The following is a 17,220-nucleotide window of genomic DNA, read 5'->3' on the forward strand; positions in this document are numbered from 1 at the left end:
ATGCCCCGGTGGTTCACCCCTGCATATTTTAAGAAGACTCAAGCGTCTAAGCTTGGGGATGCCCAAGGCATCCCCTTCTTCATCGACAACATTATCGGGTTCCTCCCACGAAACTATATTTTTATTCCATCATATCTTATGTGCTTTGCTTGGAGCGTCGGTTTGTTTTTGTTTTTGTTTTTGTTTGAATAAAATGGATCCTAGCATTCATTGTGTGGGAGAGAGACACGCTCCGCTGTTGCATATGGACAATATGTCCTTAGGCTTTACTCATAGTATTCATGGCGAAGGTTGAATCTTCTTCGTTAAATTGTTATATGGTTGGAATCGGGAAATGCTACATGTAGTAATTCTAAAATATCTTGAATAATTTGATACTTGGCAATTGTTGTGCTCATGTTTAAGCTCTTGCATCATATACTTTGCACCTATTAATGAAGAAATACATAGAGCTTGCTAAAATTTGGTTTGCATAATTGGTCTCTCTAAAGTGTAGATAATTTCTAGTATTGAGTTTTGAACAACAAGGAAGACGGTGTAGAGTCTTATAATGTTTACAATATGTCTTTTATGTAAGTTTTGCTGCACCGGTTCATCCTTGTGTTTGTTTCAAATAACTTTGCTAGCCTAAACCTTGTATCGAGAGGGAATACTTCTCATGCATCCAAAATCCTTGAGCCAACCACTATGCCATTTGTGTCCACCATACCTACCTACTACATGGTATTTCTCCGCCATTCCAAAGTAAATTGCTTGAGTGCTACCTTTAAAATTTCCATTCTTTACCTTTGCAATATATAGCTCATGGGACAAATAGCTTAAAAACTATTGTGGTATTGAATATGTACTTATGCACTTTATCTCTTATTAAGTTGTTTGTTGTGCGATAACCATGTTCCTGGGGACGCCATCAACTACTCTTTGTTGAATATCATGTGAGTTGCTATGCATGTCCGTCTTGTCTGAAGTAAGGGTGGTTTTCACAATCAAATGGTTTGAGTATGCATACTGTTAGACAAGAACATTGGGCCGCTAACTAAAGCCATGAATCATGGTGGAAGTTTCAGTTTGGACATAAACCTCAATCTCTGATGAGAATATTAACTGTTGTTGAATGCTTAAGCATTAAAAGAGGACTCCATTATCTGTTGTCTATGTTGTCCCGGTATGGGTGTCTAAGTTGAGAATGATCAAAAGCGAGAAATCCAATGCGAACCTTCTCCTTAGACCCTTGTACAGAGCGGCATAGAGGTACCCCTTTGTGACACTTGGTTGAAACATATGTCATGCAATGATAATCCGTGTTAATCCAAGCTAATTAGGACAAGGTGCGGGCACTATTAGTACACTATGCATGAGGCTTGCAACTTGTAAGATATAATTTACATAACACATATGCTTTATTACTACCGTTGACAAAATTGTTTCTTGTTTTCAAAACCAAAGCTCTAGCACAAATATAGCAATCAATGCTTCCCTCTGCGAAGGGCCTTTCTTTTACTTTCATGTTGAGTCAGTTCACCTATCTCTTTCCACCTCAAGAAGCAAACACTTGTGTGAACTGTGCATTGATTCCTACATACTTGCATATTGCACTTGTTATATTACTTTACATTGACAATATCCATGAGATATACATGTTATAAGTTGAAAGCAACCGCTGAAACTCAATCTTCCTTTGTGTTGCTTCAATACCTTTACTTTGATTTATTGCTTTATGAGGTAACTCTTATGCAAGACTTATTGATGCTTGTCTTGAAAGTACTATTCATGAAAAGTCTTTGCTTTGTGATTCATTTGTTTACTCATGTCATTACCATTGTTTTGATCGCTGCATTCATTACATATGCTTACAATAGTATGATCAAGGTTATGATGGCATGTCACTCCAGAAATTATCTTTGTTATCGTTTACCGCTCGGGACAAGCAGGAACTAAGCTTGGGGATGCTGATACGTCTCCGACGTATCGATAATTTCTTATGTTCCATGCCACATTATTGATGATATCTACATGTTTTATGCATACTTTATGTCATATTTATGCATTTTCCGGCACTAACCTATTAACGAGATGCCGAAGAGCCGATTCGTTGTTTTCTGCTATTTTTGGTTTCAGAAATCCTAGTAAGGAAATATTCTCGGAATTGGACGAAATCAACGCCCAGGGGCCTATTTTTCCACGAAGCTTCCAGAAGACCGGAGGACTTACAAAGTGGGGCCACGAGGCGCCGCCACAACAGGTCGGCGCGGCCCAGGCCTTGGCCGCGCGGCCCTGGTGTGTGGGGCCCTCGTGTGGCCCCCTGACTTGCCCTTCCGCCTACATATAGTCTTCGTCGCGAAACCCCCAGTACCGAGAGCCACGATACGGAAAACTTTACTGAGACACCGCCGCCGCCAATCCCATCTCGGGGGATTCAGGAGATCGCCTCCGGCACCCTGCCGGAGAGGGGAATCATCTCCCGGAGGACTCTTCACCGCCATGATCGCCTCCGGAGTGATGAGTGAGTAGTTCACCCCTGGACTATGGGTCCATAGCAGTAGCTAGATGGTCGTCTTCTCCTTATGTGCTTCATTGTCGGATCTTGTGAGCTGCCTAACATGATCAAGATCATCTATCTGTAATGCTCTATGTTGTGTTTGTCGGGATCCGATGGATAGAGAATATTATGTTATGTTGATTATCAATCTATTACCTATGTGTTGTTTATGATCTTGCATGCTCTCCGTTATTAGTAGAGGCTCTGGCCAAGTTTTTGCTCTTAACTCCAAGAGGGAGTATTTATGCTCGATAGTGGGTTCATGCCTCCATTAAATGCTGGGACGGTGACGAGAAAGTTCTAAGGTTGTGGATGTGCTTGTTGCCACTAGGGATAAAACATTGATGCTATGTCCGAGGATGTAGTTATTGATTACATTACGCACCATACTTAATGCAATTGTCCGTTGTTTGCAACTTAATACTTGGAAGGGGTTCGGATGATAACCTCGAAGTTGGACTTTTTAGGCATAGATGCATGCTGGATAGCGGTCTATGTACTTTGTCGTAATGCCCAATTAAATCTCACTATACTCATCATATCATGTATGTGCATGGTCATGCCCTCTCTATTTGTCAATTGCCCGACTGTAATTTGTTCACCCAACATGCTATTTATCTTATGGGAGAGACACCTCTAGTGAACTGTGGACCCCGGTCCTATTCTTTTACATTGAATACAATCTGCTGCAATACTTGTTTTACTGTTCTTCGCAAACAATCATCATCCACACTATACATCTAATCCTTTGTTACAACAAGCCGGTGAGATTGACAACCTCATTGTTTCGTTGGGGCAAAGTACTTTGGTTGTGTTGTGCAGGTTCCACGTTGGCGCCGGAATCCCTGGTGTTGCGCCGCACTACATCCCGCCACCAACAACCTTCAACGTGCTTCTTGGCTCCTACTGGTTCGATAAACCTTGGTTTCTTACTGAGGGAAAACTTGCTGTTGTGCGCATCATACCTTCCTCTTGGGGTTCCCAACGAACGTGTGTATTACACGCCATCAGCGATCACCTTCAGGATTCTCCAGATCATAATCTTGTTGCGTTTTCCCTAAATGAGTAAAAAGAAGCTTGTCAAGAAAAAATGAGCAAGGACAAATATGACGACCCGAAGTAATAGCAAAGATCTGAATACTTACTAACAAAACGTCGACTCTGCGACTCCAAGCGAGTAAGGATTTCTTTTTCACGAGCCGACTGCTGAGCTATGTTGTCACTTAAAGAAGTTTCCGCGTCATGAAGTCTTTTTCGAAGATCTTCGACAGCGGCAACATCTGATTCAGCTTTCTTGCGAGCTCTTTCGCTTTGCTCTAACTTGATAGCAAGAGCGTCAATGCGTTTGTTAGCTTCCGCAAGAGTCTCTGGCAAAATAAACGACAGTAAAATGTCATGACAAAATAATGAAGGAGTCTATTTAGTAGAAGAGGCGGGAAAAATAGTACCTTCAAGCTTGGTGGCATAATCGCGGTACCCGATAAATTGGGTACCGAGGCGGACAAATTCCTTCATCGAAGGCTGAAGAGAAGACCATAGAAAAGGGAAATCAATATAGGAAGCGAAAGCTCGACAGCACCAAGCAAAAACCAGAGGGGAGTTCAAAGCACTGAAATGTTTGGAATATAAAGAAAAAGAGAAGAAGAGACAACTTACATCATCCATTAAAGGAGTCGTGGAACCACCAGTTAACATGGCAGGTTCCTTGGCTGGTTCTATCCTAGCTCTCTTTGGTGAAGAGGCTCGGGGGCTCGCAACTGGAGTAGGATGCTGTGTGTCTTGCTGAGGAGGCGAGGTTTCATCCCCATCAGGATGAGCTTCAGATATAACTAAAGTACGAGACGTACTCGTTCGAGCAGTCACGTCTATAGGTGGATTTTCATCCTCGTCACCACTACAATAATTAAGGCGACAATATAAGAAACAACGTAGACAAAACATCGGGAGCAAACAACAAAAAGTAACAAGAACTTACGAGCTGACAAGAGCATCTTCATAAGGATTGAAAGTTGTCCTTTCAACATCAGGAACAACTTCTTCGGCAAAAGATGCGCCGGCTTTGGAGGTGACGGAATCGGCAACTTTGTCCCTCTTTCTCTTGTTCCTTGGAGAAGCAGCTGAGGGAGGAGAGTGTGCCGATGCGGTAGGCTCGGATTCAACTTCCTTTTCAGAGGATGCCATGGATTTTTGAGAACCCGCGATTTCACTCCCAGGGCGAGAAGTACCCTGGTTGTCGTCGGTGACAACAGCCCGTTCTTCGACTTCTCCACCTTCGGTACACAGTTTTGTGGTTCTGGACAAGATAGAAAAAGTATCGACAGGAATTTGTATCAATAACAACAGTCGAAGAAATAGCAATACAAAAAGAGAAAAGAAGAGAGTGCATGAACAAGTAGATGATAAAAATATATTACCTGCGGGAGTGCGTTGGTGGCGCTATATGGTGTCACACGGCAAGATGACGGGACAGTGTCTTTCTTGCTAAGCGATGAGATTTTTTGGACAAGTTTTTCTAAGTCCTTGACCGGTAAATCTATCGACAGGTGATCCACATCCTCGTCGCCAGCATACATCCAAAGGGGGTTTTTGCGAGCTTGCAAAGGCTGCACCCTAATCCTAAGGAAATATGCCGTGATTTGGATACCCGACAATTCTTGTCCACGGGTATTTTGAAGCTCATGGATGCGTGTCATCAGCGCATCTGTCGCCGTTTTTTCTTCGTCGCTAGCCTCTGCATCCCAGGACCGGCGGCGACAGATTTTTTCGTTGCCATCGAAAGGGGGAATGTTGTGTTCCGCCGAGTCATGGTTTTATTCGTGGATATACAACCATTTTTTGCGCCACCCTTGAACTGAGTCAGGGAATTTGACGTCAAAGTACTCGACATCAGGGCGGACGCAGATAACAACGCCGCCTATGGTATAGGCAACGTTGGGAGAACCATTACGGCGAAGGAGGAAAATGCGCTTCCATAAAGCCCAGTTAGGCTGGACTCCAAGGAAAGATTCGCAAAGAGTGATGAAGATCGAGATGTGGAGGATGGAGTTGGGAGTAAGATGGTGAAGTTGCAATCCGTACACAAAAAGCAACCCACGCAGAAAATCGTGAATGGGGGAAGAAAGACCGCGGATGAGGTGGTCAACGAAACTGACCCGATACTCGATAGGAGGGGATTGATCCCAAGCTTCTTCAGCAAGTTGATATCTTGGGCGGAGATTTTGGATCTCTCCCACTCAGTGCTCCCTAGATCCGCGGTCGCCATCTTGGAGTCAGAAGTGCTGTGCCTGGTGAGCCACACGCGTGGTGGCATCAATAATGGTGTAGGCGTGACGTGCGAGTGTGGCTGAGCTCGGGAAGTGTTGGTCGCAATGGGGAATTTTTGCAGAGGAGAGCAGAGGTGCGGCGCAAGCGAAAGATTGACTGGGGGAAGAAGACGACCTTATATAGAGAATCGGCGGAACGACGCACCGTTGGATGGAATAATTGTGGGATGGATGCTGTCCACGTGGTTAAGGGGTAAAAATGTATTTTGACTGTGAAAGAACAGAACAGGCGCTACGATACGTGCGCCGGAAAAGCGGAGGACGTGTGTCCCCCACTTGCACGACGTGTCCAATTGATGAGGGTTTTGGGCCCGCAAGATAGAGAGAGAGCGTTGCTCGCGTCTTCCCGATACAATGGTCGTGGCTATCGTCAGCACTGACGTCACTTTATCAATGGAAAAAGATCGGCTTTGATAATTTGAACATTGGCGACAAGAAAAGACTATTGGTTATCTCGTGAGCTTTTGATCAAATACAAAGTTTTTGATCAAATGCTCGGGGGCTACTTTTGAAGAAGGAAATTTCGGGTATGACAAAATAGAAATGGCGAGAGCCTATGATCAAATGCAAGCATTTGTTCATAGCCTCGGGGGCTACTCCCATCGGGAGCGCTGGTCGCGTACCTGATATATATGAAAAGTTCGAGAAAGAATGACAATATAGCGGCATAAGGCGTTAAAGTGTTGAGCCTACAACCAAGCACAAGTCCTTGGCTGTAGCCTCGGGGGCTACTCCCATCGGGAACGCTGTTCGCGTGCCCGATGAAATTATTAAAAAAAAGGAGAAGAAGAAGTGAGCATATTTCGAGTTATACAAATAACTCTACATATACTCCTATCGGGAAGGCAAAATAAGTCATCCGTTGACTCAATAAAATGTGCTATTCCAACAGCCGAAAAAGCACTCGACAATATATTCTCAGAGCGTCAAAGTCACGAATAATCTCTGAATGCCGCAAAACTTTGCGAAGGTAAGACCCTAGATCCGTTCTGAGCGGCGTGGCACCGTCTCTGACGTCGGTTTGCTACTTTTTTCCGTATCAATAGATACGAAGAAAAAAATCCTAACGAACGCGTTAGGTACCCGATAAAATATGACTGAGACTCGACAGAATGGTAAGACCTTAAGCGGCACCTGTCGAAGTTAACACCAGTATCCCGAGATCATGTCCAGGGACGTAATCTTGAAGTAGGTTTTTGCGGATTGCCACTAGAGCAGTTAACTAGTACCTGATCCGTCAGATGAACTAGCCCCAACTACCATTATCCCTGTACAATATATAATTGCGTGTCTAAAGATATGCAATAAAATCGACAAAGTTATTGGATGATTGTAAAGTTGGAGATTTTCCCTGATTCTTCGATTCAAGCAAAATCTCGGGGGCTACTGACATAGGCATCCCCAATGGGCCTGCCGAAGATGGTACCCGGGGTTTACTGAAGGCCCACAGGTCAAAGAATATGAAGTTCGGAAGCCCAGTTATTAAGGAAAGTTAGAGTTGTATTAGGAAAGATAGAGACTTGTAATTTTACGGGGCGAGTTAGAAACCCTCCCGGACTCTGTAACTTGCGTATTACGAATCCCTCGGCTCCGCCTCCTATATAAGGGGGAGTCGAGGGACAAAGAGAGGATCGATTCAATGTTCACACAACCTTAGTTTTCATAATCGTCGAGTACTTTTTCGGCTGAAACCTTCGAGATTTACTTGCCCTCTACTTCCAACGAAACACTAGTCTACAATACGTAGGCATTGACAAGTTAATACCTTGTCACCATCACTCTCCTACCTACGAACTTGGGCCTATTTGGCTAAAGTGAATTTGCCAATCACCAAGAAGCGAAAGCTTGGACCAAAAACCGTGGACTGTGTCTTTCTTGGCTATGCTTCCCATAGCATTGCTTATAGATTTCTTGTGGTGAAATCTGGAGTGGATGACATGAATGTTGTCACCATCTTTGAATTAAGATATGCTACATTATTTGAGGATATATTTCCTATGAGAGATATGCATGGCATGTCCAGTTGGGAATCTGATCCAATACATGAAACTCCTACAGAGTCTGATGAGGAATCTGATGATGAGGAATCTGATGAAGATGACAATGAAGCTCCCTCAAGGAGTAAGAGACAAAGGACTGCAAAGTATTTTGGTAATGATTTAATTGTGTATCTTGTGGATGATACTCCCACTAGCATTTCACAAGCTCTCGCATCTCCTGATGCAGACTACTGGAAGGAAGCGGTTCAAAGCGAGATGGATTCCATCTTGGCTAAAGGAACGTGGGAGTTAACTGAGCGTCCTTATGGGTGCAAACCTGTAGGATGTAAATGGGTATTTAAGAAGAAGCTTCGAGCTGATGGTACTATTGAGAAGTACAAAGCTCGGCTTGTAGCCAAAGGCTATACCCAAAAGGAAGGCGAAGATTTCTTTGATACTTACTCACCTGTGGCGAGATTGACCACCATTCGAGTACTACTGTCATTGGCTGCCTCACACGGTCTTCTCGTTCATCAAATGGACATTAAGACGGCTTTCCTAAATGGAGAGCTGGACGAGGAAATTTATATGGAACAGCCTGATGGTTTTGTACTACAAGGTCAAGAAAGAAAGGTGTGTAAATTAAAGAAATCTTTGTATGGTCTCAAACAAGCACCCAAACAATGGCATGAGAAGTTTGAAAGAACTTTGACATCTGTGGGCTTTGTTGTTAATGAAGCCGACAAATGTGTGTACTATCGCCATGGTGGGGGTGAGGGAGTTGTCCTATGCTTGTATGTGGATGACATACTAATTTTTGGGACAAGTCTCAAAGTGATGAGGAGGTAAAAACCTTCTTATCTCAGTGTTTCGAGATTGAAGATCTTGGAGAAGCTGATGTTATATTAAACATCAAGTTATTGAGAGATGGGAATAATGGGATTACACTTGTGCAATCTCATTATGTTGAGAAGGTGTTGAGCAGATTTGGCGATGCTGATTGCAAATCTTCTCTCACACCTTATGATCCTAGTGTCTTGCTTCGAAAGAATGAAAAGGCAACTAAAGATCAATTGAGATACTCTCAAATCATCGGTTCACTCATGTATTTAGCTTGCACTACGAGGCCTGATATCTCGTTTGATGTATGCAAACTTAGCCGGTTTGTGGCCAATCCGGGAGATGATCATTGGCATGCTCTTGAGAGAGTGGTGCGCTATCTAAAGGGAACCATGAGTTATGGAATTCATTATACCGGTTATCCAAGAGGACTTGAAGGGTATAGTGATTCCAATTGGATATCAGATGCTAAGATGAAGGCCACAAGTGGATATGTTTTCACTCTTGGTGGTGGCGCTGTTTCTGGAAGTCTTGCAAGCAGACCATCTTAACGAGGTCAACTATGGAAGCGAGAACTCACAACATTAGATACGGCTACTTGTCGAAGCGGAATGGCTTCGTGAGCTCTTGATGGACTTGCCTATGGTTGAAAAACCAATACCGGCCATCCTCATGAGCTGTGATAATCAAACTGTGATTATTAAAGTGAAAAGTTCTAAGGATAATATGAAAAGTTCCAAACATATCAAGAGGAGATTGAAGTCCGTCGAAAAGCTGAAGAACTCCGGAGTGATAGCATTGGATTATGTCCAAAGTGCTAAAAATCTGGCTGATCCTTTCACAAAAGGACTATCAAGAAACATGATAGACCTTGCATCGAGGAAGATGGGTTTGAGACCCACCTGAGTTGCCGAGGGGGTAACCCAACCTATGTGATCGGAAATTCCGTGAACTAGGACACAGGAAAACAAACCGGAGCAAGCGAGTTGAGAGAAAATTTAATACTCCCACTCCGCTTGCGGATGCAATTCTCTCATAGCTACTTGTAAGGCAGGTTGACAATGTCTTAATGTGTTCTGAGCGGCTCTTTATGAGCGAAGACGCTGTCCTACAGGGCGATCTTTGAAGAACACACCTATATGAGTGACACTACTGTTCATAGTGTGGGAGATTTGGGTGAATCTCTAGTAAACTCATGAAGGGTCGAGGAGTATGACTTATAAGCTCCACCCGAGGGGAAGGCTATGGTATCCTAGTACCGTGTCGGCATTGAGCGAAACTTGCTGCACAAAGATTGACAATTCAAGGCATAGTCCATTGTTCAGTTGTAGTCAAGCGTAACTCCTTGTCTAGGTGGAAGTTCAACTTAACATTCTCCACTGAAGTGCAGGTATATTAAACAGTGAATGGAACTAATGTGTCATCTGATGTGCATATGAGATATGGTGGGGAATTTTTGATATACCAAGAAGTCTAGATGTACACTTATTTGTGGATTTCTTAAAAGGCTAGATGTGCACTTATTTGTGGACGGAGGGAGTAGATGGGCTGCAGCCCAGTTAGGCAGCCCATATAGTCTACAATTCCTGAAATCTCAAGGCCCATCACGTTGGAAGCTTGGGACAGGCTTGGGGGACAAAGTTTTGTCCCACATTGCTAGTTGGGAGAGAGAGTTGGAGTGGTATATAAGGGTTGCTGTTCTAGTCCTTCCAAGTGAGTGAGAATAGAAAGAGCCCTCGCGCACTCCTCCTCCTCCGCCCACCCCGCCTCGGCTCGGCACGTCACGCACGCACGTCGCGTTTCGTGACTCGAGTTCGAGTTCGAGACACACTTAAGGAAGCCTAAATTTTTGCTTGGTGCACCAACTGAGTTGGGTACGTGTCGGCCTGCATGTGCATGCTCGCCACATGTCCCTGGCTTCCTACGCGTGGCAACGCGGTCGGGTCGGCTCTCCTCCCAGGCTATACAAGGAGACAGATTAGATCTAGAGAACACAGCTCTCAGAACTCTCTAGTCTGTCTCTCTCACGAAGTTTTTTTTGCTGCGCTACTCTCTAGTCTTCCTCATCCTGGCGACTGCGTGCACAGCCGTCCGGGAGAGCAGGCCTCTGAAACCCCGTCCGTTGAGATCCTGCACCGGGAGACGGGCGACAAGGTTTTTTGGGGAGCGTCTCGGCGTGACTGCTCGCTGCTGATCGTGTTTTTCTTCGCCGGTTCGACTGTTTCATCGACGACTTCGCTACACCATGGGCGACATCAACAATACCCATGGTGGTGGTGCTGCTGTTGGTGCGACCTTCCCGGTCGCGATGTACGTGTTTTTCCTCTCCTACCTTGCACTGCTACTTGTTCCATGTTCAGATCTGATGCATGTGCTTAGTCTGATATGTGTGGTTAAGTATGCTTGTGCATCTGAAATGTTGCTTTCGGTAATTAAACTCACACGGAAATTGCCTAATAATCTAACACAACATAACTTGCCAGACGGGAAATATCAAACTCAGTTTTAATGGGGAGACACTTGTATAGGATCTCCCCATTAGGTAGGATCATAGGATCAACTTAGAGAAATCATACTTTAGCTATGCGAAAAAATCTAAAAATAATTAGCAAGCATATAGGTTGTATCTACAACTCCAAGAAATTTCAGCTCAAAATCTAATCTACACTTGGAGAAACAAAAAAGACAAATTCTGTTGTGAATAGTGTCAGATCTGGTTGAATAGTATTTCACACTATTCACACCCAGATTTATCTTTTTTATCTCTCTAAGTGTATGTCGAATTTGAAGTTGCAAATTTTTAGCATTGCATATATAACATAGATGTGAGTTGTCATTTTTTTCAGAATTTTTGAACATGTTTGTCTTTGCAAAAAATTAATCTCATAGATCTCCTATCCAAGACCTGATCCTACCTAAGTCTTCCCCGTTTTAATGCTTACTAGGAAAATTGCCCGTGCGTTGCTACGGAACTACTCTATCCGTTCCATATTATTTGTTGTGGATTTAAGCATATCTATTCACAAAATGTGGAACAGAGAGTTTAATTAAAATTGCTAATTTTAGCTGGGACATAATTTAAAATCAAGAAAGTTAACATTGATACATTAGTGCTATAGGTACACAAATTTTTAATCCTAGAAAGTAATCAATCTATTATGGTATGTACTAACACAATAAATTAGCACAATGTTTCAAGCGATAATATTTAAGCAAACATAATTTTTGGTTGTCAAGATAAAATGAGCAATGGCCAATGAAAATTTAATAGAAGTGTACTAAGAGTATGCCTCTATGACACTTAATCTTTGTAAAAAAAAGAGAAATCCTCTATTTGTACATTTTACAAAATATCATCTCGCCACAAAAAATATTAATTGCACTAACAACCCTGAGAATAATAAAGGCTAATAACTAAGATGAGCTACTCTTATTACACTTCTGTTAAGAACAAAAGAACAAAAAATCTTGATTGTCCTCACGACTGTGTGTATACCTCTATGGCTCTAATTATATGTCACCTCTTAGACTTGCATGAGAACAATGAGGAGAGAAAAGTAACCTGTTTTTAACTGACGGTGTTGTACAAGAAGCGCAAAGTCTTCCCTATTTATTGCTTCCGAGAATCCGAGGATGAAGTTCAGGCCTTCTTTTTATAGATGGGTCAAGCTGACTGAAGATTGCATTTGGACTGAAGTCACTTAACATATGATGCAAGATTGACTGTTGGGAAGGAGAAGATCTGGTCAGGCTAGATAGGTTCCCGTTTCACATAGACATGCATTAAATCTTACTTTCAGATCACATGAAAACACAACGCAAATACCAATTATCTGAAGTCAGGCCCTAATAAAAAAATTCCTTCTTATTTGGATCAGTCCCATTCATAACCATCCCGTTTTCATGTCACTGATCGGTAATGAGGCAGTATCAGGCGGCTCTGTTCGTATGTTGTAGTCCCTGAAAGTGGTGTGTGGATCAGGGGAACTGCAGCACGTGTGCAACCAAATAGGAGCAAGATCAACACATGTAGCCGCCATCCCCGGCCCCTGCTCACTGCATCACATCTTGCCGCAATCCCGTGCCCTGCTTCCTGACCGACGCACCGACGCCTCGGTGAACCCCTCACTCGGACAGCTCGCCTAGACGGAAAGCTCCTCGCCCGCGAGACCCCTCGCCTTGCGCTTCCGGTAGCAATAGCAGCAAGGCAGGATTGCAGGAAGCTCCATGGAAAGCGGCAATGTGGCTGAAGCGAACCAACAAACGAAGACGAAAATGCTCCAACCCATCATCCGTGATGACACTTCTCCTCTATGAGATAATATACGAAGGTTGTTACGGTTTCTCTTATTCATGCCGAACATGATTAATCCTAAGATGACATGTGAGCTCTTGGCTTTGCCGCCTTGTAATACCTTAAATTGTACTCTTCCATTCAAAAAAAGTTGCTCAACTTTTTCTAGATACAGTATTTATTTTGTTTTGCTTAAAAGGTTTGTAGGCAAGTGATTTGGATCATTATCTAAAAGTCGTGGATGTCAAGGTAAAAAGAAGGAAAAGAAATCACCTGCCTATCTAATAGTTGGTGTATCCGCTTATAAACTCATGAGTGGTATGCACAGATAACCGATGAAAAAAAGCAGTAAAGATTAAAAAACAACGTAAAGCTTATAAGCAAATCAAAACAAATATAAAGCATGAACTAAACAAAGCTAGATTAGGACAAATAATAACTAATCATGAGCATGGCCCATGATTTGATAATCTAGTAATCTACATGTCCACGTGTGTATATGTGATGTGCTACTCTTAGCTCTGCAATGCTGGAAATCTGTCCATTGCCTGCTCCTATTCAGCGTAGGTCAGCATGCTAAAATCTGTCTTCATTTGGTTTCCTTAACTTAACTGCCATTAAGTAATAAATTAAACAATCTGAAAATATCAGTAACCTGGCCGGACAACATCCCGTCTTTAAATTCATGACGATGTCGTACTTACACATGTACAGTTTGTGATATCAGAAGACTTCCAACGATTCTGTTCCGGACACGCTCTGCTAGATTTTTCATTGTGTCCAAACCTTCAGAAACAATGTTCAACCAGGCTGATTGGAGAATCTAATTAGTTGTTGCGCTGATGCCTTTGCTGCCATGCACGAGCGAGATCAGGAGCATCTGGTCGATTTCTTCACTGCGTCGGCTCCTCCCTCCCTTGGCGCCCCGTCCGGAACTGATCTGTTGATTCACCCCACCGCCGCTGCTATGACCCGCCACCGGGCTATTGACGTGAGGTGCAGAGACGCACACCCTGCAAGGCACTCGGTGCAAAGACGCGGGCGAGCAACGTCTTCCTGGTCCCAGGCGAACCGACGAGTAGAATTTTTGCCCGAGCGTGGTGTGTTTGTCGGGATTCTTGAGGAAATCGACGACTGCATGCAGCTCTAGTTTGACCTGGTCGACGACGGAGACATCCTATAAGCTGACCCCACTCTAGGGCGCGCTGGGATCGGTGGCGAAGCGATGAGAATCGTTCTCGTCGTTTCTGCCGTGCGGAGGATTGTTCTCCTCGTTTATATATAGTCAAATTTCCGTGGGGAGGACATTGATTTGATTTAGTATATAGGAATCGAGTTTGGTTTGAACTGCAACCTATTCCACAATACCTCCCTCTAGGTGTTGGATTCCTAAAGACGCACGACCCGCGAAGGAGTTGTGGCACCGCAAGAGCCGGGGCAGCCCAGTCGAGGACGGACGAGAGTAGGGCATATGTTGGACACCCGGTTTCTTTTGAACTGTTTAAGTTCGGATCAGACTCAGATCTGTTAGAGGAACGCGCGGAACGAGAACCAAAACGGACGAAAACGTAAAACATGTTGGACGAAAACGCATTATGACGGACCAAAAGCGGAAACGCTTCGTACTTTATTATTAGGTATAGGTATAGATATAGATTAGGAAGAACTTGCACGCACCAACCCCGTTTCAATAACACAAATCGTTGCGTACGCTCCACATGATCAGAAAAACAAACCAAAAAAAGATGCCCAAATATGTTTGGACGAGAAAGCACCTGATCAAACCCAACAACTGTACCTACAAATACGTAAGCTAAGATAATAAACTAGACAAAGATCTTGACGCCGGTGTTCTGCGCTCAGCAGCATCTGAAGACTGAAGCACATCTGCAGCTCAGGAAGAAAATGCAGATGTTTAAAAGTTTTCACAGATAATCAAGACCTGTGATTTAGTTGCTACGTCGACCTAATACTCAACTGCAGTTTGACATATGAAACGCACATCTTATCCGAAGACCGACGACAAACCAAAGAGGATGCCCACTCACCATTGTCGTACGCATCATAAGCTGGGATGAAGGGGATGCTTCACTCAGAATGGAAGGCATTATTACACTGGCCACCTAACGAGACCAAACATCTGCTCTGCACAAGCACAGCCACATCATATTCGAGTTTAGATTGATTTTTAGACAATCAGGCTGGAGCGGCCTACCACACACACGCATACCCAAATGATTAGTTCAGCTTTGACAGCGAGATGGAGTAAGTGCCAATGCACACATGAGCATCGGACAAAAAAGTGAAGCGGCCACAATGTCATCATAGACAAATCTTTTGCCTGATATAGTTAACTCGCTACTCCAGAATAGAATGCTCTGGAGCAGAAACCAATCGTGTAGAAGGACGAGTGGCAATATGGAACAAGAAGAAGTAAAATCAAGTCCTATACAATTTTATCTAGAAGGAACACCAAGCAGGTGCAGGAGATCTGACCAATCAGCAGAACAAGAGGGAGGATTTCTGCAGAATGCTGGTGATCCGCAAGATGAGATCGTAGCGACGAAGAAATCTAACAACGCAATCTCCATCGAAATCACACGGAAAAGTATCATCACTGTCAAGTGTTCTACTTGTTAAAAGAAGAAGAGGAATGCCTGAAGAATCACGCACTGCCTCGATCGTAATCACATCGGAGGGGCTGAATCCTTTCCTCTGCCGCCACCACTCTTGCCGCTGAAGCAAGACCTCCCAGCCAGCGGCAGCTTCTTCGCCGGCGCGCCGTCCTTGCTGTGCTCGCCGTGGCACCGCCTCGAGGTGGAGGAGCCTGGCTGCAGGAGGCCGCTCTCCCTGGCCGCCGTCAGCTCGTCCTCCATGCTGGCCTCCAGCACGTCGGCGATGGACATCCGGGCTTCACGGTGCGTATCGGACAGCGACGACGGCGTCCTGAGCGGGACCGGTGGCGCGGCGCCGTCTTCTCTGATCTCAACCACGCCATTGGCCGCCTCGGATCTCCCTGGATGATCTTTCGGGTCCTGATTGCCGCCGCCGTTGCTGCTCGGCACGGTCTGTGGCTCTTCGCGCCTCTGCCCCGCCTCCGAGGAGTAGTCGTCGATGGTGAGAACGAACTCGTGGTTGCCCCTCCTGTCCTCCGGCTCCGGCGACACCATGCCGACGGCGGCGACGAAGGCGATGTTGCAGCGGCAGAGCGGGCAGTTGGAGTGCGACTTGAGCCAGGTGTCGATGCAGGGCAGGTGGAACGCATGGCTGCACTTGGGCAGCAGCCGCAGGCTCTCGCCGTCCCGGAACTCGCCGAGGCAGACGGAGCAGTCGGTGCTGTCGACGAACCCGTCGCCGCGCCTGTACTTGCACACGGTGATCTTGTTGATCAGCGTCTCGTCCATCCCGTCGGACGGCGCGGCGTCCCACGGCTCCTGCTGGCCCCTGGAGTCGCCGTGGCCGTGGCCGTCGCCCCCGCCGCCCGCGCGGGAGCCGAAGACCCTGTTCCGCAGGGAGCTGAAGGTGCCGCAGTACTTGGAGACGATGGTGTAGTAGCTGACGAGGAGGAAGGCGCTGGCGAGCACCCCGATGATGGCGATGACGAGGGGCGAGAAGGTGGGGCCGGAGGAGTCGTCGCCGTCGCCGCTGGAGCCGGCGATGTCGAAGACCGGCGGCGGGGGCGGGAAGATGAAGTAGCACCACTGCGGGCAGTACATGCTGCACAGGCCCTGGGAGCAGTCCCTGGTCGGCTCGTAGGGCATCCACGTCGGCTGCGGCCGAAGAGCTGTGGGAGGAGGAGGTGGAGGAGGACTGGCCATTGCCGCCATGGAAGACGGAAGCACGGTGGGAGGATTCAGAGAAGAAGAATCCCAAGAAACCGAGATGAGTAACTAAATCTTTGCTCCTGTCAGTCCATCCTGTTGCTAAGTTCTAGAACCAGCAGAGCAGAGGATCTGTATGAGTTTCTGGTCCAGCTGATTGTGGCTAGAGATCGAGATGAGACAAGGAAGCTAGTTAGAGAGATGTGGCTGTTTCTGCTTGCACTTGGTGCTCTACTGCTTTACAGGTGTTGGGAAATGTGGAAGAAGAAGGGGGAGAGGAGATGGATCATGAGATGAGATGCTTCCACCAGCTGCTACTGATGAGCGTCGGAAAGTGAGAGGGTATTCGATCTGATGCTACTGAAAGTCTGAAATTAACAGGTGCGTGCTTGTTTGGAAAGCAACGAATTTTCGGGAGGCTGGG

The 17,220-nt window shown here is 45.3% G+C and overlaps 1 protein-coding gene across 1 annotated transcript; it reads right to left on the reverse strand.

The window, feature by feature from the left end:
- Positions 1 to 15,392: 15,392 nt before the first annotated feature.
- LOC124688084 (E3 ubiquitin-protein ligase Os04g0590900-like) lies at positions 15,393 to 16,954 on the reverse strand. The gene has a single exon (XM_047221801.1). It carries the CDS (start codon positions 16,800 to 16,802, stop codon positions 15,663 to 15,665), a length of 1,140 nt encoding a protein of 379 aa, XP_047077757.1. The 5' UTR covers positions 16,803 to 16,954; the 3' UTR covers positions 15,393 to 15,662.
- Positions 16,955 to 17,220: the final 266 nt, after the last annotated feature.

This window comes from Lolium rigidum, chromosome 2, assembly GCF_022539505.1.
Source record: "Lolium rigidum isolate FL_2022 chromosome 2, APGP_CSIRO_Lrig_0.1, whole genome shotgun sequence".
Taxonomy (NCBI): Eukaryota; Viridiplantae; Streptophyta; class Magnoliopsida; order Poales; family Poaceae; genus Lolium; species Lolium rigidum.